Source organism: Vigna umbellata, chromosome 9 (genome assembly GCF_029865625.1).
Source record: "Vigna umbellata cultivar VRB3 chromosome 9, Vumbellata_1.0, whole genome shotgun sequence".
NCBI classification, from domain to species: Eukaryota; Viridiplantae; Streptophyta; class Magnoliopsida; order Fabales; family Fabaceae; genus Vigna; species Vigna umbellata.
Window position 1 is genome coordinate 4,284,334 of NC_142173.1, and position 23,918 is coordinate 4,308,251.

At 33.9% G+C, this 23,918-nt stretch overlaps 2 protein-coding genes across 3 annotated transcripts; both read left to right on the plus strand.

The window, feature by feature from the left end:
* Window positions 1-850: 850 nt before the first annotated feature.
* Window positions 851-3,523, plus strand: LOC148192356 (large ribosomal subunit protein uL5). Its single transcript, XM_088099099.1, has 5 exons — window positions 851-996; window positions 1,112-1,219; window positions 1,317-1,359; window positions 2,360-2,555; window positions 3,044-3,523. The coding sequence occupies exons 1-5, from the start codon at window positions 994-996 to the stop codon at window positions 3,237-3,239; spliced, it is 546 nt and encodes a 181-aa protein (XP_087955225.1). The 5' UTR covers window positions 851-993; the 3' UTR covers window positions 3,240-3,523.
* Window positions 3,524-12,945: 9,422 nt separating this feature from the next.
* On the plus strand, window positions 12,946-19,797 carry GAF1 (Polymerase/histidinol phosphatase-like protein). 2 transcript variants are annotated; one of them, XR_015782414.1, is made up of 8 exons: window positions 12,946-13,483; window positions 14,124-14,201; window positions 14,283-14,363; window positions 16,266-16,420; window positions 16,515-17,827; window positions 18,051-18,171; window positions 18,920-19,081; window positions 19,412-19,797. XR_015782414.1 is itself a non-coding variant. In XM_088099851.1 (6 exons), exons 1-6 carry the CDS (start codon window positions 13,058-13,060, stop codon window positions 18,173-18,175), a joined length of 2,178 nt encoding a protein of 725 aa, XP_087955977.1. In that variant the 5' UTR covers window positions 12,946-13,057; the 3' UTR covers window positions 18,176-18,337. The 2 variants fall into 2 exon arrangements, 1 of the variants encoding a protein (XP_087955977.1); XM_088099851.1 differs by lacking the exons at window positions 18,920-19,081; window positions 19,412-19,797 and having other exon boundaries at window positions 18,051-18,337.
* Window positions 19,798-23,918: the final 4,121 nt, after the last annotated feature.

Here is a 23,918-nt window from a genome sequence, read left to right on the forward strand (position 1 = left end):
TACAGAGGCGAAACCCTCTACTACAGAGGCGAAACCCTCTACTACAGAGGCGAAACCCTCTACTACAGAGGCGAAACCCAAAAAACGCAGAAAGAAGAAGGAGGTCCGAAGATGTGGAAGCATGCGGCGACTGGTCATCGATCGAAACTGTGACGATGGCCGGTGAGAAGGCGGCTACTGGTTCAGAAGAGGCAATGGTTCCCATGAGACTTCTCTCTTTGATTCTGGGTGCTGAGATTTAAGAAGAAGAGAAAATGAATCTTATGAAATTTTTAGGAGCTGTCGGCGGCCATGACGGCCGACCGCCGGCAGACAGCAAAGACCACCGGAAGATATCAGAAAACCTACTCTGATACCATGTTAAATATAGTGAAAATTATATATGGGATTAATCTCCCTTGTGTTAAACACACATAGGATTCTCTATTTATAATAGAAGAAATATGGGCTAAGCCCAAAATACAAATAAGAAATAATAACAAACTAACTTAAAGATAAAAGATAAAGATAAAAGATATAATATTTCTAACAGTTATGGTGATATTTATTTTACTAAACTAAATGTTTGCACGATAAATCAATTATGAGTAAAACCTGATTTTGATTTCAATCTCTACACCACGTTCATAACAGCATTTCTAATACTAGACGTGACATAATTGAGTTTTTCATTGGGAAAAAAATGTACTCACCTTTTTGGAGACTACAAATAAATAAAATTTTCATTATTATTATTAGACTAAATCAATACTATAAAATATTTTATCCACCAATTAAAATCAAAGTATTAATTAGTAATCACAAAAAACTGTATTATTTTTTAACATAAGAAAAAGATAATGGGCGTTAATCAGGGGCATTGTAGTCATAGCGCACACATACCAAAACCCTAGTTTCTCCCTCTCTCATATTTACCTGTTCTCTGTCCCCAAAACCACTACCATTGCATCTTGCCGCTGTAACTCTCTGCCTTCCCTTCAGCTCCCATTCGCAATGGTGAGTCTATGCTTCTCCTCATTCTTCTTCTCTCTTCATCTCTGCCACGCGCTTCGTTTTTCTCACGCGTTATTCTCAATTCAATCCTTTGTGTTTCATCTTCTGTTTTCATTAGGCTTCGGAGAAGAAACTATCCAACCCCATGCGGGAAATCAAGGTGCAGAAGCTCGTCCTCAACATCTCCGTCGGCGAGAGTGGCGATCGTCTCACCAGAGCCGCAAAGGTTTTTTTTTTTTTTTATTCTTTTTACATTTCAATCCTTATTTTTGCTTTATTTTAATTTTGAGTTGAACCCTTTTTTTTTATTGTTGTTGTTAAAGGTGTTGGAGCAGCTTAGTGGCCAAACCCCAGTGTTTTCCAAAGGTGGGTTTTCTTTTTCTTCTTTTTCTTCGTCTTCTAATTATTAGGGTTACTCAAACATCATTTTATATACTTTCTCTTCTCAAAAAGTTCTGTCTTCTAATGGTAATAAGAGAAAGAGTGGTGTATATGCCGTGACTGTAACTATTCTCTCTGGTTTTCTAACTGCAATACTTGCTTGATTGAATTACTTTATTTTCGGGGAAGTAGCTGTCTATTGCACTTCTGTGGCTGCAGTATTGATATGATAGGCGTTTTGATCCGTGTCCCGTGTCCTGGATGCAAGCTGCATTTGCCTGTAATTTCAGTATTAAGGACTATGATAAAACTGTGGCCTTGGTTTGCTGTGTGGTACAACAATTTGTTTGGAAAGTCACGCGATAATTGTTGTTAATGGGGATATTTTTGGCTCTATTATTGAGTCATCAGCAGGGGTTCTTTCACTGGCCACCTGACTGCCGCTTGGAGCCAAAATGAAAATGCTAGAAGAAGATCCTTGAACCCCCTGGGTTGTTCTCAAGACACAATATCTGGTGAAATACTTCAGTCTCAGAATTGTATTTAGTGAAGGGTCTTTCAATTTCAGAAAATAAGTAACAATATTAAGGATATTTTAAGCCTTTTTGGGGCCTCAAACAAAATGCTGTTAACTGGGATATTTTTGGTTCTATAATTGAGTCACCAGCAGGGGCTCATTCTTTGTCCATCTGTCTGCCGCATGGAACCAAAATTAAAATACCAGAAGAAGATCCTTGAAACCCCTTGGTTGTTTTCAAGACACAATATCTGGTTAAATGCTTGAATTGAAACACTTGGAAGAGAAGTATTCAACAGAGATTATCATAATTTTTGTAAACTATTGTAAATTTTAAACTTATTACTTTTCATATTTTAAACTTAGAAGGGTGGTTTTGTATATTTATCCCACCTTTAAGGAGACAACAATTTTTCTGGTTACAACTGACTGTTCTCTGATCGTTTATTTTTTCTTTGTTGTTGACAGCTAGATACACTGTCCGTTCTTTTGGTATCAGAAGAAATGAAAAGATTGCATGCTATGTCACTGTTAGAGGTGACAAGGCAATGCAACTTCTGGAGAGTGGATTGAAAGTGAAGGAATATGAACTTCTGCGAAGAAACTTCAGTGATACTGGGTGCTTTGGCTTTGGTATTCAGGAGCATATTGACTTGGGAATCAAGTAAGATTAAAATCTCTTGCAGTTTATGGTAAAATGTTTTTTATTGTTGTACTTGTTTTGCTGTTATTAACTGATACAAAGCAGCATGTTTTTTTTTTTAATTTTCATTTAACAATTAATTAAACCATAGCTGTGAAAAGGAAAATGGATTATACCATTGGTATTTAGAAGTTGGTTCTATCCAGTTCCTAACTGTTCTATACTGGTGGTGGGAGAATAGATTTCCACAAGCATTAAAGATAGACGGATTTTGTCAACATAATGCATGTTTAATCTACATTTATGTGTTTCTCTTGTTTTTCAAATCGTCTCTCTAACCTTAGAACAAATTGAATTTTAATCCATGGTTGTTTTCATGTATTGCATTCTTTGTAATGTCCATGAATTTGGTTTCTTGTGGTATAATGCTATTGTAATTTATTTGTAACTTTAACTATGCTCTATTAAAAAAGTTGTTCCATTAATGGTGAACGTTGGCTCTTCTTCAGGTATGATCCCTCCACTGGTATTTATGGAATGGACTTCTTTGTTGTTCTGGAGCGCCCTGGCTATCGTGTTGGCCGCCGCCGCCGCTGCAAGTCTCGTGTTGGGATCCAGCATCGTGTTACCAAGGATGATGCTATGAAGTGGTTCCAGGTGAAATACGAGGGTGTTATCCTCAACAAATCACAGGCAATTGTTTAATTAAATTAGCTAGTTGTTTTGAGGATTTCACAAGTTTTGTTTTAAATTGGATGCTTCTTCATTTAAATAGCTTGAATTACTGGAATATTAATGCGAGAAGCAATATGAGCTGTTTAGAAGTACTTCTTTTTGACATCCATATTAATACGCCTTTGATCCTTAATTGGATGTTCCTCTACTTTGCCTTTACTGTAACCATTGTGTTTGAAGAACATATTCATTCACGGATACTGTGGTTTTGTCATTGTATTTGGCCTTTAATTTTATGGTCCTGATTATAATCACGAGACGTTAAAAATACTGTGCTTTCAATTATTGACTGCCCCCTGGTACATAAAGCTGAACAAGTGTATTCAAATCCATTTGATTTTCCGCTTGCTGTACTGGGCTATAAATTAATGAATTTGATGTTAAAACAGCATTGTCTTGATAATTGTTGTTGTTAATATCTTATTTATCTTTTAAATGGTTGAACATTTAATCCAAGGTGGTAATTCTTCCTGCATCTCCATGAATTTACTACTCTAGAATTGTACAATTGGAAATGTAAATTTTGTACTTTGAAATGTATGATTTAGAGTATACATATATATTTTGTATTCTGGAATATATAATTTAAATGATGATTTTTTTATATTCCAAAAAATATAATATTAAATATAAAATTTGTATTTTGAATTGTATAATTTGGAATACAGAAATTGTATTGCAGATTATTCTGAAATATATTTGTATTCTGAATTCTGTATTATAAAATTTGAAATATTTTGTTTATTGTATTTTAGAATATAGAATCTGAAATATAAAAATATGTACTCTTGATTATATATTTCGAAATCCAAAAATTTATGGAAGCGCAGGACGAAATTATGGATGTAGGAGCAGGAAGAAATGACCGTTAAGGTTTGTGGGCAGGCACGGTTATAAAGTAGTAGAAATTTATAATAGGTAGGCTTTTTTATGATAAATTGTATATTAATTCATTTTAATTTTCTTGTAAGTTTTTATAAAAATGCTCCTCCAAACGTTTCAATTTAATTGTGACACAAATAATTATTGATTTCTTTTTCCAAGGGGTCGTTACAGATGACTTCTTCGATGTTTTCTCAAATACGTGATGTATTTTATTAACTTTTTCAAGAACTTGAAGGCCAGTAAGTGGATTTGGTGCTTCGTCCCTCTCTTGATCTCCATTGAATGCTTTTTTTAACCTTCGATATGGATAATTACGTTTTAGAAATCTCCGATGACGCAGATACACTGTCTTTCTTCCATGTTTCAATTGATGAGCTGCAGTGTTTTCTTCACATATAGGATACGCTTTATGACCCTTGACACTGTATCCTGACAAATTACCATAAGCAGGAAAGTCATTAATGGTGCAAAATAACATTGCACGCATCATAAAAGTCTCTGAAGCGAATGCATCAAATATTTCAACCCCATCAACCCACAAAACCTTCAAGTCTTCAACTAGTGGGCTTAGATAAACATCTATGTCATTTCCAGGCTGCTTTGGACCAGATATCATCATAGACAACATCATATACTTCCTCTTCATGCACAATGCAGGAGATAAGTTGTAAATTATCAATATAACTGGCCAACAACTGTGATTGGTACTCACATTACCAAATGGGTTCATTCCATCAGTGGCTAAACCAAGCCTAAGATTTCTACACTCTTTACCAAATTCGGGGAATTGTCGACCAATATTTTTCCATTGCTTTGAATCAGCTGGATGACGAAGCAGCCCGTCAATTTTTCTCTCATCTGCATGCCATCTAAGGTTTTTAGCATCTTTGGGATTCACAAACAAACGCTTAAGTCTGGGCACTATTGGAAGGTACCAAACTACTTTCAAAGCAGATCCATTTTTTTCTATCTGACCATTATCTTCACTATTGTTTTTTGACTTGTATCGTGATAAGCCACATTTTGGACACTTTGTCAAAAATTCAAACTCTTTCCTATACAAAATGCAGTCATTGGGACAAGCATGTATCCTTTTATACTCCATACCCATTGGACAAAGAATTTTCTTCGCATCATAATTACGAGTGGGCAGTGTATTTCCATCTGGCAACATTTCATTCAACAACGTCAACAGTTCTGTAAAACTCTTATCAGTCCATCCATTGCTCGCCTTCAAATTCATGAGCCTTAACACCGCTGACAAACGTGTGAACTTAGTTGAACCGACATACAAAGGTGTTTCCGCATCAGTCGACATCGTCTCATACACATGAGCTTTGGCAAAATTTTCTGCTCCAACATCGCGGATCATGTCCTCCAATTTGTCTTCATCCGGTCGATCTTCTTCCATGGTGGAATCAGTAACATTTACAGTTCGAGAGTCAGTGGGAAAATGCATTTCTTCGCCGTGCCATATCCATGTTGTATAGCATCTTAGAAAACCATCACATATAAGATGTTCTCTAATTTGAGTTGCGTTCAACTTTCTCCCATTCAAACAGTTCACACAAGGACATCTAAACTTCACTTCATCATCACTTCTCCCCTCATTACGTTGCGCAAATTGTATAAATTCCTCTACACCTCTCTCGTACTCAGCACTAATACGTGGTAAATTAATCCAATTTCGATCCATATTCCTAAATATTACATAAAAAGATAAGCTACTAAAAATCAAACTTGCAATTTCATACATATCATTGAAACTTAGTGAATAATATTTTAAGGTTTATAAATAATACAAGAACTACAGCACACATTACCAAAACTATAGCAAAAACCATACCATACATTACCAAAACTATAGCAATTTCATGCATTACCAAAATTTTAGCAAAAACTATACCATACATTACCAAAACTATAGTAATTTCATACATTACCAAAACTATAGCAATTGTTATTATGCAAAAACTAATGAAGAAATCATGTTAAGAATGCAAAAGGGCATAAATACCTGGAACAGGGGCGGCGAAAAAGCTTGGTGCAAAAAAAACGAAATGGCAGCGGAGAGGAATGACAAGCGTTTCAAACGATTTTGATCGGCTAAAACTGTTTCTTATCGTCAAAAATGAGAAATAACCGAACAATTTTGAGTTTAAACGGTAAAAAACGAGGTATCTGAGATGATGGGTGGTCGGTAGGGAGAAGAAAACGCGAAAGGCGACGCGAAGAAGACGACACTGTTCCAAGTTTTATTTTTTAACTCTGAACTGGGGAATCTACCGCGGTTCACTACTTAACCGCGGTATAATACGGGTATATGCCGCGGTTTCACAAGCAACCGCGGCATATACTGATTAAAAAAATTAACCTAAATGGCATTTTTGAAATTATTTTCAAACTATATGTAGCGGTTCAGCGGTCAACCGCGGTATATTCCCCGAAATATTTCAAATTCATTTTAAATTTATTTCAGGCAGGAGAATAGGTCGCGGTTGCTCTTAGAACCGCGGCCTATACCCCTGTAACGTGCTGAACACAATTGTCTCCCCAACTGCCTTTTGGGGAATTTCAGAGAAACCGCGGCATATACCCCTGTAACTTCTGAAATTCTCTGACTGGCAGAGAAGTTCAGAAGTTACTGAGGTATATGCCGCGGTTGCTCTGAGGAATCGCGGCATATACCCTTGTAACTTTTGAAATTCTCTGACTCAGTCAGCCCCTGCAATAAATTGACAAGGGTATAGGCCGCGGTTCTCCAGAGAACCGCGGCATATACTCTGTTATTTAATTTTTTATTCAGACGTGGCGTCAAAGGGGATGGTTGACTGGAGTATATGCCGCGGTTCCGCTCTGATCCGCGGCATATGTTTTCGATTTATTTACAAAACTGCCACCGCGCACCATTATGCTGCGGTTTCCGGTGAACCGTGGCATAATGTGCGCTGTAAAAACCCAATTTTTTACTAGTGTAATATTTATTTTATACTGTGCAAGGATATAAGAAGTTAATACTGTTCAATATCACAAGGACTTGATCAATATTTGGTATTATCATCCTCCAATGCAATATTTTATTATTATATCTTAAAAGAAAAATCTAAGTGATCCCAATATTATATTATAGTATAATATTATATAAAGAGTCATCTCAAATATGACATGATAGAATAGCTATTCCCCTTGCATTTATCCAAAATATTCATGAAATTTAAACTTTATAAACAATCTGTTTATTACAAAACTATATACAATATTATTTTAACTAAACTATGTTGCCGCGTCTTCACCATCCAATGTCTGTTCTAGAGACATCTCATCTCTTTCTACTCACACTCACAAATCTCTCTCTACTCACACTTTCAAAATGATCATTGTAAAGAAAAGAACACCAACACATACAAAACACAAGCACACACAACAAGGTAAGCTAGTTTAGTTAAGGTTTAATACATCATTTGGTCCCTACTTTTAGGGGTTTGGTTCAAAGTAATTATACCTTTTAAAAAAGTTCAGTAAGACCCCATATTTTGTTAAAAAATGTTCAATCCAGTCCTTTCTGCTCACGCGGTTAAAAACATAACAGTGCAAATGCCACTGTGGCATCTCATAAGCACGTGGCACACGTTAATAGGTGGACTTAAATGATTTTTTAATTTTAAAAAAAAGTCTCTGCCACGTCATCATCACCATCTCCAGACAAACCCTAATTTCTCCAAGAAACCCTAGCCGTCGAACCATCCAACACCGTCACCGCCATCCTCGCCGGCAGTCGTCCTCTCCAACGCATCACACGCCATCATCAAAGCTATGCGACGAGAACGTGAGAAACCCTAGGTCTCCACGGTTTGCTTGCAGGTCTGATTGTGGTTGTAGGTGGAGGCAAGCTACGGTGCGATTAGTGGTGGAGAAGAGTGGCAATTCGCGATCTACAGTAGCTGGCAATTTGGCTGGTGGTTAGTGGTGGACGATTCTGTGGTGGAGATTGGACGACAATACTGCTGGCGCGACGACGATTTGGCTGGTGCGAGGATGAAAATTGTGAAGATTGGTGGTCGCGGCATAGCAAGGGATCACATTGGGTGGTGGCGCGAGAACGAAGGTGAGATGCGAAGGTGAGATGCGAAGGTGCAATAGAAGGGAGAAGACGCTTTGGTGGTGGCGCATGATGTGTTGGAGAGGACGGCTGCCGGCGAGGATGGCGGTGACGACGCTGGATAGTGCGGCGGCTAGGGTTTCTTAGAGAGAAATTATGGTTTGTCTAGAGATGGTGATGATGATGTGGCATTTGCATCGTTATGTTTTTAACAGCGTGAGCGTAAAGGACCGAATTAAACATTTTTTAACGAAATATGGGGTCTTACTGAACGTTTTTAAAAGGTAGGATTACTTTGAACCAAACTCCTAAGAGTAGGGACCAAATGATGTATTAAACCTTTAAATAAAAGGACAATCAATACATTTATCATCTACATTACATTCAATCACATATAATCATTCTCCAACATAACACAACTTTATGCATGACACTACAATGAAATGACCGTCTGGACTTAGAATGATTGCCGAGCTATGACGGGTTGTGCACTCGTGGTGGCTTCTACTACTTTGCAAATCCATTGCCAACACCCTACCACACTCACGATGTTAGTCTGTTCCGGGCCTTGAAGCATACTGGAAGCCTCCAAGACTAAGACCTCCTACTACTCCTCACGACATGAATTAATCCTCTCTACGTGAGAATGAAAGACCGTTGGAGTTTCAGGATAACCCCCAAGACTGAGTTCCTGCATTTATTCTAAACATACTTGAACCTCACCAAGAGAATTCACTTTGGAACTTACTTTTACCACTTTGAAACCATACTTTCATTTTGAAACATAACTCATGACACGATCAATCATATACCTTATTACACATTCATACTTACTTCACAATGAACCCAAAACTTCATTTAAATCAAACTAGAACAAGGAAATAAAGAGAAAACTAACACATGGACCAGTCGCTCAGCACACACACTCGCTGAGCGACCACATACTTCTTTCGCAAAGCGACTCAGCTTGTTATGCGAATCCACTGACATTACCCCCATCCTCTAAACCACTCGCTCAGCGACTCAACTTGCTGAGCGAATTAAACTACTAGTGGTATCAGACCTCAACCTCTCGCTTAACACCCCAATTCGCTATGCAAAAGTTCAGATAGTGGTCTAGACCCCCCAAACACTCGCTGAGCGCACCCATTCTCTATTCAAATAAAACTCGCAATGCTCCCAAACCTCAACTAGTCCCTCAGCGCACCTTCTCGTTGTGTGAACCATCAAACAATGAGTCAGCCTCCACAACCACTCGCTGAGCAACTCCACTCACTCAGCAAGTCTGCATAATCTACAACACCGAATCTGTATAATTACGAAACCTACACCAAGTTTACCAATTACAACTATTTTTCCAAACTTCTAACCCTCCTAGATATTGTTATATACCTAAATATACTTAAACAATGATGTCTAAACACTTCTAACCTCAATGTAAACAAGTAGACTCAAAATCTTACCCAAAAACTTACAAAACTCAACTTAGAGATTCAAATTGAATTCTACCATTTGTGGCACAATTCCAAGCAACTTAGGGACTCTAACAAGTCTCAAGCAACTTACCAAAGCTCTCTAAATTGACCATTTGCACACAGAATCCCAAACTCAAATTTTCACTAGTTCACTTCCTCAAATTGAGTTCTAAACCAAGTAGAACTCAAATTTTCACTAGTTTACCTCTTGGAGTTCCTTTGCTACTACTGCCTTGCGTCTCCAATGGCTGTTGTAACAGGATGAATGAGGTTGGTGTTGGAGGTGAGGGTGGCAAGAGTTCTCGTCTTTAAACTCTTGCAATCTTTCTGCAATCTCTCTTCCTTTTTTCTATCTCTAGAGCGTTTTTCCTTTTTTGTTGTAAAATGATCAATGTTGCAGGTGAGTGATGGGTGATGCTGGAAGTGAGTGTTGCGTTTTTGGTTGCTCGTGAGCTGTGTAATACGCCTCCCTCTTATGCTCTTTTTTCCAATTCCTCTAACCGTTTTTAGTTTTTCCTCCTCCAAAATGTGTCCCCATCCGTCCACCCTCTGTCTCGTTTCTCTTCTCTTTCTTTTGTCACGTTTTTTTTATCCTTTTTCTTCTTTTTCCCTTTTCTTTTTGCTTTTTTTAGCTCTGTTTTTATTTGAAAAAAAAATAATCTAAAAAAACAAATGAATAGAAATACGATAAAATAAAAATAAGTAAAAAATAATAATAAACAAAGGAGAAGTAAGCAAAAATAATAATAAACAAAGGAGAAGTAAGCAAAAATAATTAGATGAAAAACAAAATGAATTAAAAAGGTAAAACAAAGATAAAAAGATAAAAATAGAAATGAAGAATATAAAACAAATAAATAAGTAAAAACATGACAAAAATAAATTAAAATAAAAAGTAAAATAAAAATAAAAATAAAAGATAATAAGTTTGTGTGAAATTTATCTTTGCATCTTTATTTTATTTTCCTATCACCTCTTAACTCTAAACCTCTTTAAAAATCTACTTGGATGAAATTAGGTATTGACAATACTCGTACTACGTACGTATATATTCGTCCTGCAACAACCCTTGTTACCACTTTGGCGGATTAAACGTAGGAGCAATGATGAGCAATGTGACCAAGATTATGAATGAGTTACTAGTACAAAAACATCGTATAACGTTGTTGTTTTTTGGCCTTTTACGTCGAATTCGAAGTCAACATCATATCGGGAGACGTTAAATTGACGTCGAACAAAGAACAATTTGACGTTAAGCAAATTAACCTCGAATTTTGTCAATATTAGACTCCAATCAATTTTTTTAATTAATTGTGATCATTTTTTACAACTCTACGAGACCTAAAAAGCGGAGAAACAACAAAGTTCAGTTTTTGGTATTTTGAAAGCATGAACTATGAACGTGTATTGTAGTATCAACAACAAACAACAATAACAAACAACACACAATTTCAATCAAACCACAACAACAAACTAGTTCAACCAAACAACAAGAACAAACAATTTCAACACAAAAAACAATAAACAAGTTCAACAAATAAGTTCTTCAAAACGAAAACGAAAACTAACCTTCAAAAGGTGAAATTGTCAGAATAAAGTGTTGCCACTAGTAAGAGAGAAAACAGAATGCACCTATGAAGGACAAGAACATGAAAATAATCGGTCAAAACAAACGAAAATTTGGAATTTTGTGGTGGTTTTTTGGAAGTTGAACCGTGGTAGTAGAGATTTGAATAAAGGTTTCTCTCGTTCTTGCATGATGGCCGACATGGTAGTGACCCGAGGGAGATAATGGTTGCTACGGTGGTTGATGGAGGGTTAGGCAAGAAGAAGATGATTTAATAAAAAGAAAAATATAAAAAGTGAATTAAAAACTTTTAATATTATCAGGTCGTGACCATGTATTTGGAAACTGGATAGGTCATCCAATATTGGCTACGGTGGACATTATGCTAGCATTTTAAATGCAGTCAGCAAAAAGATCAAATTGAACTATTTTTAAAAAACTGAAATCACTTTAAAGAAGAATCACTTTAAACAAAACTAACAAATAAGAGAACTAGATATTAAAACACAAAATTATTTAAATTTTGAAAATTTTTAATCAATTTTTGTGTTGTTCAAAATACTGATGTACACTATTTTTGTATTTAAAATATATTTTTTAATATATCAGAATTAATATATTTTGAAGATATAAATAAAAATTTAATAATAATAATAAACAATTAATAAATTTAATATTTTTTATAAAATTAAATATATACTAATATTTTAACGTATAAAATATTAATTATTAAAAAATAAATAATATTATAAAATTTAAAACAAAAGAATTTAAAGAAATATGTTAACCGTGTGTTAACATATTTAATTTGAATTATTCGTGGTAACCGTATTTACAATTCGGTTAAGTTTCTTTTTTTCATATTTTATTTACTATTTTTAATTAATAATAGTAATAATAAATAATTAATAAATTAATATTTTTGATAAAATTAAAAACTAGTATTTTAATTTATAAAATATAAATTATTAAAAAAAATAATATTATAAAATTAAAATAATTTAAAAGAAATATGTTAACCGTTTGGAAATACGGATAACATATTTAATCTGATTGAATTATTTTTGTTAACACGGTTAATGTTTTTTTTATGATTTACTTTTTATTTCTAATTAATAATAATAATAATAATAATAATAATAATAATAAACAGTTAAAATTTAATATTTTTCATAAAATTAAATATATACCAATATTTTAATGTATAAAATATTAATTATGAAAACAATAAATAATATTATAAAATTAGATAAAAAAATTAAAATATATATGCAATCGTATTTGGAAATACGGTTATCACATATGTTTGATTTAAAATATTTTATATTAAGTTTTATTTTTATAGTTTCTTTCTTTCTTTTAATTCATAATAATAATAGTTATTGTTTATTAAGTTATGTGAAAAAAAATTATATAAAAAATGATAAATTAGTTAATTGTTTATTATTATTAAATAGAAAAAAGTAAACCTAAAAAAAAAACTTAAAAAATGCTGGTTAAGATTTTTTGGTAATTGGTTTTCAAACTCAATCTTAACAAGTCTTCGAAAGCAGAATAAAAAATTTGGAGGTGCATGTGAAACACTCAATAAATAAATAACATAAATAAGAAAAAAGAAAAATAAACGAAAAGGGCTCCATCCCCCCTCCCCCCACCCCGCAATTTATTTCTTCTCTTTTGCGGCCTCACACATTCCGTCTTTGCCGGAGAAGCGTTTCACTGTTCACCGCAAAACTCCGTGTATTCATCTCCGACAACAACCATGGGTTACTTCGATCTCAACATTCCCTATCCCCAACCCTCACTCACCAACAAGGTCGCCGAACAAAGCAACCGCACCAGGCTTGCGGTGAAGGCCATGGAGTTGGGTTACACCGGAATCGCTTACAACCGCACGATCAAAGGCGTCATGTCTGATCAGCACCGTTGCTCCATTGCCCCCCTCACCCTCTCCTCTCTCCTCAACGTTCTTCCCTCTCTCTCCCTCTCCGCCAATCTTCACCGCTCCATCCTCGGAGTTCCACTCTCCACTCCCTTCCGTCAGTACACGCGTCTCACCGTTTGCGTAGACAGCGCTACCCAGGCCCAGGCCCTCAATTCGGGGAACCCCATTTTGAAGACCTACGATCTCGTCGCTGTTAAACCCTTCAACCAGACCGCGTTTGATCTTGCGTGTCAGACAATGGAGGTTCGTTATATCTAATGTGCCCTTTACTGGAAGTTGTTTTTAGTTCTACATTGCTTAGGTGTTGGAGATTTTGAAAGTATGGGTAGTTTATAAATTGTATCTCCTTTGACTTGGATGGTCTTTTCTACACTAAATTGGGAAGGCAGAGCAGTTAAATGCTGTTGTCTTTGAGGTTGGGATAATTCTGCAGTAGTCAATGTCCGTACTTGGTGTTTCATGTTCCCTCTTTCTCTTTGTCAGTTTTTTTTTCTTCTGATACAAACCTTTCTTTCAATGTTTATGTATTGTTTAGATGGTTTCAGAATGTTTTAACTGGCTAGTAGAGTTCACTATCAAGTTTTAGATTATGTTCTTTTTTAGAAGAAGAAAAAATTGAACCTTAATACTGCTTGGTAATGGTTTTCAGTTTTCAGTTCTTATGCACATAATTGAACATCAACAAGCAGCGTGTTACTTTAATGTATCTTTTTCTTATAAAACCCCCCTTTTTATTGCTATAAAAGGAACATGAAAATTTACTCTACGAACCTGTTGTCTTGTTCTGAAACCTTCAAATGTGGGTGTTGATTATTACATAATTCTTTATGTTGACGGAAGGACAACTTCTGATATTGAACTCTGATATTAAAAATAATTGCAGGTGGATATTATCTCAATTGATTTTTCAGCTAAATTGCCGTTTAGATTGAAGCAGCCTATGGTTAAAGTAGCAATGCAGGTTTGTTCTTGACTATTAATCTTTTGTTTTCTTATAACTAAAAAGGAAGGTGATAATTAAAACGTCGCTTATTAATTGCAGCGTGGGGTTTGTTTTGAAGTCACGTATTCTGGTTTGTTTGCTGATATTCAAAAAAGGAGACAGTTAATTTCCAGTGCTAAGGTGATTTTTTCTTTCCAATATAGTCGTCTGAATTGTTGCTAGATTAGATCATATTTGGTGTTTGATTTGTTTAATTAGTTTTTACATAATTGATTTATTATTTTTTTTGTATTGTTTCTGATTTATTTTTCTATGTATGGTTTTTGAACAAATTTCAAGGTGTCTGATTAGTATAATTACTTCATGCTCTGGCTTACTAGTGTTGTTAAAATTAAAGGCTTTGAACTATAGATATTAGACACCTGGTTTCTTCCTAATTCACCCACCAATGCACTCTACATTAAGGGTATATCATATGGCATGCTCACATTGCAAACATGTAGAAGAGATAAAATTGTAAACTTTCAAATGTTGGGAATTGAGGAGTATGTTTATTTACTAACGCTGACCTAGCTCCTTTAGAGATTGCAAAGAACCTCTGCTCAGTTTACAGCCAAAAGAAAATAACACAATGCATCAATTCACTCATTTACTCATACCAGCCTCTAGCTCTTCAAATTCACGAGGAGTCTAAGTCTTACAAGTGATAGATAGCAGGATGATTTTCTAGTGGGGCGTATGAGATGGCGAGATGATTGCTATTCTGAAATTTTATTGTATGGTTTATTAATGTATAGACAGATAACTTTCTCGCAGCTCATTTTTTTTAACATCTTCATTCTTGCATTTTAACACCCCAATGTCTTTTAAATCCTTTGACCCTGTCAAACACATGTCTTACCTTTGAGTGTTTGTTACAATGGTTCTAATTTTTAGAGTTGAGTTGATGAGTTTTGTAGTGATAGATTGTTAAGTTTTGTTAGATGACGTCTTTGCCTTTTGTTCTGTAAACTAGGAAAGCTTGTGTGATTTTAATTGAATTTATATACTTCTGGAGTTTGTGTTTTTAAATATGTCAGCTTCTGTATTTATAAGCAAGGGCTCAGAAGTAGAATAGATTGATTGATAAATGATCAGGCTTAAGCATGAGTCTGTTAAGCATGTTAGACTAGATAAGCTTGTTCTAGATGCTAGATGTGATTGAATCAACTCGTACTTAATAATTATCATTGATTGTGTTTAGCTAAAAGCAAGTGTGGGTATGGTAGGTAAAGAGATTCGTAGTGGACTGGAAGGAACCTGTTTGTTATTGTAGAGAAGCTTTTTATATAATGAAAATACTCAGGTAAGAAGATTTTACCACAAAATTTGCTTTGATCCTCATCACCTTACTATTACCATTACTCCATTGCTGGATTTTGCTTGTGATAGTGCGCAATTGCGCCAACATCGCACAAGAGCAGACTGGCCTGGCCACCTTAAGGTGGCAACATTTCCATATTAGGAACAATGTTTTCATTGAGGATAAAAATGTAAAGCTCTATTACAAGCCCAAATTCTTCAGTTTTCTTGTATGCTTCATGTATAGAATTTAGATGAGGATGAAATGCTTGACATTGCAGCTGAACATGATGTTTAGAAGATTTTAGAATTTAGATTAGTTGTTTTGCTTTGGGGTTGTACGGTTAAAGCTTATTTAGTTTCATTACTTGGTTGTTTTTGGACACAGTGATTGGCTTTTTGCTGTGTTGGGATTGGTTATTGGTTGTTCTGTTGCAGCTTTTGCTGCTGAGTTCTGGACCTCTTGGTTATTAAATTTAATCAGAATATGTATTAATGTTTAGGCGTTTTTCTTTAGTTATCAGTACACTCACACACATAGGGATCAAAATAATGGTCATCCTGCTATCACTATCCCGCTATATGGGTTTTGGCAGGTGGCCACTCTGCTATTAACTACTATGCTCATGCCTTTTGGTAGTCCCTCATACAACTATAAGTGTTTTGACAACCTTTTTATGTTATTACAAATATGATATTGAGACATGTCCAGAAACTTACACTGGTTAAACAAATATGTAGTTGTTGATGGACTGGACTCGGGGACACAACATTGTATTTTCAAGTGCTGCTCCTACTGTGAATGAGCTCAGAGGACCTTGTGATGTTGCCAACTTGTTGTCATTGTTTGGACTCTCCAAGGAACGGGCTAATGCTGCTATTTCTAAAAACTGTAGGTATGGAATTTGCTACAATATCCTTTACACTGTGTTTGGGTCTGGAGGTGTGCACTGTTTAAGAGTCTTGAATATCGTTTTGAATTGCTTGCAGGATTCTTTTAGCTAATTCTTTAAGGAAAAAACGGTTTTATAAAGAGGCAATAAGAGTAGAAGTTTTATCAACAGATGCAACATCTCAGTCCAAGGAAGATCGGTATCAAGAGTTACTACAGTGGGATCCTATCTCCAGTGGTGAAGGTGATATCCTATTGAATGACGTGCACAAATCTTCTTTGGTCTCTTGTAAAGCATCGAAAACTGAAAAAGCCATTGACTTTACTTCAGTGGTCAACAGCCTTCCATCTAATGGTTTTGAAATCAGGAATATCTTACCTGCAAACAATGTTTTACCGGCCTGTTTAGGCAATAAAGTAAACTCCCCACCTGTTACCCAAAAGCTAGATCAGTCAGCAACTATACCTAACAGCTTCACTGAGCAGTCCAACATACTTGAAACTTGTCGTGAGCAAGATGAAAACTCCTTATCAGATGATATAACTAATAGTTACAGTTTGAGCCGTGATGATATTTTTGAGAAAAATATGCATAATGGAGTATCTGATGCTGTCAATTTTATGGAGATAAACATTCCGATTGCCATCGACGCTACTTTCGCCGATGATAAAATAAACTTCCTTCCGGTTGTCAAAAAAATAAATCAGTCAACTCCTGTGCCTAACAACTTAACAGGGCAACCTGATAAGCTTGATGTTTGTCCTGAGCAAGGTAAAATCTCCCAATCACAGAAACAAAATGAAGAATTTTTGGAGAAAAATATACACAGTGGAACTACCAAAGCTTTCAATTCTATGGAGATGGACATTTCGACAAATGCCACAAAGTTGAAACAAAGAAGTTCTACTGATTCAAATGTTGGTCTCGTCCTGGTTGAAACAAAAGCATTTGATTCAGAATCAAACTTAAGCATCTCAAGCAGTACATTGAATCCTCTAAAACCACATGAAAACCATAAACTTTCTGGTTCTTCACAAGAGGCACATGATATTGTTCATGAAGTAGAAATCTTTGATAATATTATTCCTGCACCAATTTGTGATAAACACTATAGTGACAAAAGTTCTGATATTAATTTAAATGAGGTTGGCAAGATTCATGCAGCTTTGCCAAATGAAGATTCAAAAACCTCTATTTCTGATACTTCAATGGAAGAGGGTAAACAGTTTGTCAAAAGGCATGAGACAGTTGAACAAGAGAAGCAAGAGATAAAATCTTATGATGAGATGGAAATGGGAGATAATTTCAAAGCTGCCAGCCATTTAAGTCCAGATGTTGTAATGAAAGATAAAGAGTTTGGTGATGTGATCACCGAATCCGATCAATTAGCTCCAGTTCATCGTGTATTAGGTACCCCCACTCATTGACTGATATCTTTATCTGGGTTGTTGAAAGCTAATGTTATTTCCTTCAAAGAAGTTCATTGATTAGTATTAAACTATTATTAATTTCATTTCATTTCCCAATTATGCTGTTCCTCATAGCTTCCCTGTATGTGCATAGTATCTAGCATGTTTCCATTGTATGTTTTGTGATGCAAGTATAATCATCAGGTATATTTCATTATCTTCAGGTGCATTGAAACTGAAGCGAAGGACACATCGGGGACTTCCTTTATTCCCCTTCAAGAGATTGCTAAATCCAACTGCCTTTAAGAGGAAAGTTAAAAAAAGCAAGAGCAGAACTAAGCTGAAGTAATTTTTTTTTCTGGATTATTAGTGTAACTTGGCGTAGATTGTGCTAATTTTTTTAAAATGTGTTAATACTAGTATATTTACTAGAGTGTGAAGAAAATAGTGTTTAAAGACCTTCAAAACTTCAAATGCCCAAAAAGATTATTATACAATTTTATTTGTTTTATGCGGTTTACTCCAGGATTGTGCCATGTTTCCATTTGTAGAGTATTTATAGAAGCAGGTAATATTGGATTGTCTGTTTGGAATTTGATGGGCAAGTCCTGGGGCCTATTTTATTCCAACTAGACATAAAAACTATCCCCTCACTTTTGAAGTCACAAGAAGTTGAAATTTTGAAGAGTTTTATGAGAACTTGAATTCATATCTGGATATTTTTGAATACTAAACCTTGACATAGATTTCCAAACTTGTGTACGTATGAGTTTCTGTTAGTGTAATTAAATTCCTTCAAATAATGCAAACATAAATTGAAATTAATGTATCAAAATTGAATATATTCGGGTAATATGATTCTTTTAGGGGAATCAGGGTAATGGGGTTGAAACTGATATACTAGGGTGGTGTTTAAAATTTTAACACAAAATGTAAAATTATCGTTAAATGCTTCTAAAATCTCACAATTGTTTTTAAGCAAGTATAAGTTGTCTTGGGCACACCTTGTTTGCCCCACCTTTAAAAGGACAACAATTTTTCTAGTTGCAACTGGCTGTTCTTTGATTGGTTGTTTTTCCTTTGTTGTTGACAGCTAGATACGCTGTCCGTTCTTTTGGTATACACTGTCCGTTCTTTTTGTATCAGAAGAAATGAAAAGATTGCACGCTGTCACTGTGAATACTGGGTGAAGAAACTTCAGTGATACTGGGTGCTTTGGCTTTGGTATTCAAGAACATATTGACTTGGGAAACAAGTAAGATTAAAATCTCCTGCAGTTTTTGGTTGAATACATGTTATTTATTGTTGTACTTGTTTTGTTGTACTTGAAGCTGTCATTAACTGATACAAAGCTGCATGGCTTTTTTATTTTCATTTATCAATTAATTATTCCATAGCTCTCTTTCTAACCTGAGAACAAATTGAAATTTAATCCATGGTTGTCTTCATTGACTGCATTCTTTGTTATGTCCATTGAATTTGGTTTCTTCTGGTATGATGCTATTGTAATTAATTTACTTGTAACTCTGGCTATGCTAGATTAAGAAAGTTGTTCCATTAATGTTGAGCGTTGGCTCTTCTTCAGGTATGATCCCTCAACTGGTATTTATTGGATGGATTTCTTCGTTTTGGAGCGCCCTGGCTATTGTGTTGGTCACCACGGTTGAAGTCTCGTGTTGGGATCCAGCATCGTATTACCAGGAGGATGCTATGAAGTGGTTCCAGGTGAAATACGAAGATGTTCTCCTCAACCAGTCACAGGCAATTGTTTGATTAAATTAGCTAGTTGTTTTAAGGAGTTTACAAGTTTTGTTTTTTTTAAATTCGATGCTTCTTCATTTAAATAGCTTGAATTATTGGAATATTAATGCAAGTGGAAATATGAGGTGTTTACAAGTACTTGTTTTGACATCCATATTTAATACGCTTTTGATCATTAAGTGGATGTTCCTCAATTTTGCCTTTCCTCTAGCCATTTTGTTTGAAGAACATATTCATTCGCAGATACTGTGGTTTTGTCATTATTACATTTTGGCCTTTAATTTTATGGTTCTTTTGAGTAGGGGTGGACAAAAAATCCGTTTGTATCAAACTCCTCTAGTTTTGTTCTGCTCTGATCCATTAAAGATTCATTCCCTTAATTCTGTTTTTTATTTTGATCCATATTTATTCCATATTTCGGATCAGCTTTCCATTTTGTATATAGATTTTAAAAATTGGAAAATCCAAATTTCCAATCTTAATTGGAAGCACAAGGACAGTGAAATTGTTGATGCGAGAAGAACTCCACATAATTGTGTACCTTCCCTCCTAATTGTTTCAACTGTTCATGGAGATTCACGTGGACAGAGCACCAAGTCGTGGTGTAATGGGACAAGGTTTTGAGTGAGAAGTTCCTTAAAAGTATATATATTTGAAATAATTTTATCTGTATGATAACTTTTATTTTATACTTTTAATCTCATCAAATTTATATCCTCAGAAAATTTTAAAAGTAATCAGTTTTCCTATTATTTTAAAGTTTTGGCTTTTCTAAATTTTAAATAATAGTTGTATTATTTAACACATAAAAAAATAGATAGTTATAAAATATATATATGCAAAAGCTATTTTTACTATAACTTGATTGTATCCTTTAAATATTTAAGTTATTCCGATAGTTATGTAAATTCTAACTACTTTGCTCATACTGTATTTTTGGGACTCTTTTCTCATTTTACAGAAATAAAATCCCTATGGAATAAATATTTTTAATCAAAAGAGTTGAAAGTAAAATAACTATAAAATATAAATATAAACAATTTTTATCTTTCATATTCTCAAGAATCAATTTAATATTTTCAATAAAAAATTTAAGACTAAGTGTTTTCTTTCTCTCAATATTTATATTTTATAATCCTTAAATTAATTTTCATAAACTTTTAAAGTTCTTTTTTACTTAAGAAAAATAAAAAAGTTTTGACAAACCAAAGAGTTATTTGTTCTAGTGGATATTGTCCAAACTCGTCACTTTTATGACGCAAAATTCTCGCATTGATTAAATATGAGTAGGAATAGGAATAAATTCAATTTTTTCAATTGGGTATAAAAATGTGAATAATTATGTACATATTTGCCTCGTCCTCATACATGTCCTAATATTCATCTCGCCCCATTTCCATTATGGTCTAAATTACTAAAATACTCATAGTTCACACACATATATATATATATATATATATATATATATATATATATATATATATATATTCTTTAGTTTTAGAATTTTTTTGAACTACACATTTGTTTTTTAATTGTTTGACTTATCATGAAATCAATTCACATCTTCCACATTCCTTGTCTCTTATTAAAATATTTGTGTAGTTGTGTTCAAATGATATATGTAAATTAAATATTTATGTCTCATATTTGAATATTTCTACTGTTTTTTAATATTTTTATTTATTACTTATTTTTTTCACATGAAAATATTTAACTCTCAATTTAAGTGTTCAATAGGATAAACCATTCATTTATTAGGTAATATAAAAAGTTTATCTTTTACATTCTCTTATTGTTAATTTTTGTTTTATTTAAAGAATTCTTTCTATTTTTACTAAAATAATTTTCATTATCTTTCAAAAGTTTAACTAGTTTGATATCTTAATTTTATTTTTAGATTTCTAAGATATTTTTCATCTTATCATACCCTTAATTATTCATTTATTTTTCTTTGTGCAATTTGATTCAATAGTGTATCAAATTGTTTCTAAGACATACATTTGATTACTCTTATTTTTAAAATTTTTATTTGTTGTTTATTTTTATCATGTAGAATATTGTTTTCATATTTTTTAGATAAGTATTTTTATTTTCTAACTCAAGTGTAATTCTATCAACACAATTGTATTAAAAAATCCCATTTACTATCATATAATAATTTAGTGTCATTATCATGAATTTATCACCATCCAACATATATTGAAATTTAAAAGATGAAAGATCTATACTAAATTTCAATTATGATTAGTTTAATCTTTTATCTTTGGGAGATTTCATTCAAGTGATATATTATCATATTTATTAGTGTATAAGAAAATACATTTCAATAGAATTTGAAAAATAGGAGTAAAGAGACATTTAAAATACTAATATTTGTTTTTTGTAATTTTGTAAAAATATTTTTAAATTTTATCAACAACCTTGTTTCATTAACGTTTACAAATTTCATAAATGTTTTGGTTCTTATGAAAATTTATGTTGTACTCAAATCTAAAATATATAATTATAATATTGTATTTATATATTTGATAATATTGTGTTTCTTTTGCAAGAAATTTTTATTATTTTATAAGAATAAATTAATTGATATTAAAACATTATCAATGTTGGTATGGGTAGAGACATAAGTATGAGTGTATACCTATTATCCGATGAGGACGAGGATGAGAAAAAATTTATATCCGTTCAGTTTGGGTATAAGGATAAAGATGAATTTTTTCTTTGAGGATGTGTATGTGATAGTGAAACTCATCTTTATCTCACCTGATTGCCATCCCTAGTCATACAACAACTAGTTCTCATTTATTATAAATGAATTTATTAAATATTAAATAGATTAACAAATTTAGGATTATATAAAAAAAAATTATTTTCAAAACTAATTAATTTCTGAGCTTATTTTATTCTAAATGTACTGTATATGATCGAGTACCTCTCGATCATACCACTATAGATCTTGTCCTTGGATGAGTACATGTTGGACTACTAAGTCGACATGTACTCGGTGCATCCTTATTCTACCAGTTCAACATCAGACAAGACACTTGATCACCACAACCTAAGCTTAACTACGACGATTTAGAAAGCCATAAATAGTAAGTATAAACACATTTTACGAGATATGTTAATTACGTTTCTCAATAGTTACGCATTTATTGTTTGTTGACATGAGAGACTAACTTGAGCGTTAGAGTGTCTTATATAGACACAAACTCCTTTCGTCTTATGGAGAACGATCACTTAGGAGGAGGATGAGTACTTTGAAGATTGAAGGTCTAGAAAGTCTTTGGAAGTCTTTACAAGGTACATACTCGGTTCCGCATGATCAATTGGCACCCACCGTGGGGCTGACTTGTATTTTGTGAAGAAAGATAATTTATGATGTTCACAAGAAGCAGAGTGGTAGAAGAAAGAGAAGTAGGACCCTCCGTGACTGGCATGAAGTACCTGATAAACACTAGAAAGGGGGGTTGAATAGTGTTTATGAAAAACGTGTTTTGCAGTCGTTATGATATAACACGTTGTCAAGTGTGTAAAATTTTGTTTTAAAGGCTTAAACTCTCGAATTGAAATATAAGCTTTGTAAAGATCAGTATGCTATTCAGAATAACTTCCTTTAAAGTAAAGGATCATTTAGGTTGGAAGTTCTTATATTTTCAAATGTAAAGCTCAATTGTACATTTTCTAAGAGGATCATGTAGCAAAGAGAAGAGAGAATAACACGAGAGATTTTATACTGGTTTTCTCCAACTGAGCTACATCCAGTCTCCTCCCTAGAGGGTTCCACTATAATCTTCACCCGATTACAAAATGAGTATTAGCACCACTCTTGGTACTTAGCTACCTCGCCGAGAATTCCTTTGAGTATTCGCACCACTCTTGGTACTCAACACCCTGCCGAGATTTCCTTGAGTATTCAAACCATTCCTGGTACTAGACTACCGCGCCTAGATTCCTCAACTTAAAAGAGTTCAGTTTTAAGTATTTTAATTCTCTTGAGAATTGAAATCAAATATTGCTTACAAATAATTTAGACTAAATCTCTCCACGAGAGGGTATGAATATAATATAATACAGTCTAAACATTCACATGTGTTTCTCTCTATGATCTTACAACAATAAGAGATTTGACACTTAAGTCGAGAGTATCTCTTTCTCTTTTCTCTAGTCTTCTCTTTTCTTCATCTCAAATGTAATCTTTTTCTTTGAGCTCTTTTCTCTCTTCTTCTCTTTAGGATTGATTTGACGTTGTAAGCTTTGCGCACTTTGGCTATCCTCTGTTCTATTCTCTTGATTTTCTTCGTGAAAGATCTTCTATTTATAGGCTTTAT

Excerpts from the sequence above, each read along its gene's own strand:
- LOC148192356 (XM_088099099.1), top strand. Across the intron at positions 1,220-1,316 it reads GTCTCACCAGAGCCGCAAAG|GTGTTGGAGCAGCTTAGTGG; the intron begins GTTTTTTTTTTT and ends TTGTTGTTAAAG. Across the intron at positions 1,360-2,359 it reads AACCCCAGTGTTTTCCAAAG|CTAGATACACTGTCCGTTCT; the intron begins GTGGGTTTTCTT and ends TGTTGTTGACAG.
- GAF1 (XM_088099851.1), top strand. The coding sequence starts at position 13,058 with ATGGGTTACTTCGATCTCAACATTCCCTATCCCCAACCCTCACTCACC. Across the intron at positions 16,421-16,514 it reads GCTATTTCTAAAAACTGTAG|GATTCTTTTAGCTAATTCTT; the intron begins GTATGGAATTTG and ends AATTGCTTGCAG. Across the intron at positions 17,828-18,050 it reads TCCAGTTCATCGTGTATTAG|GTGCATTGAAACTGAAGCGA; the intron begins GTACCCCCACTC and ends CATTATCTTCAG.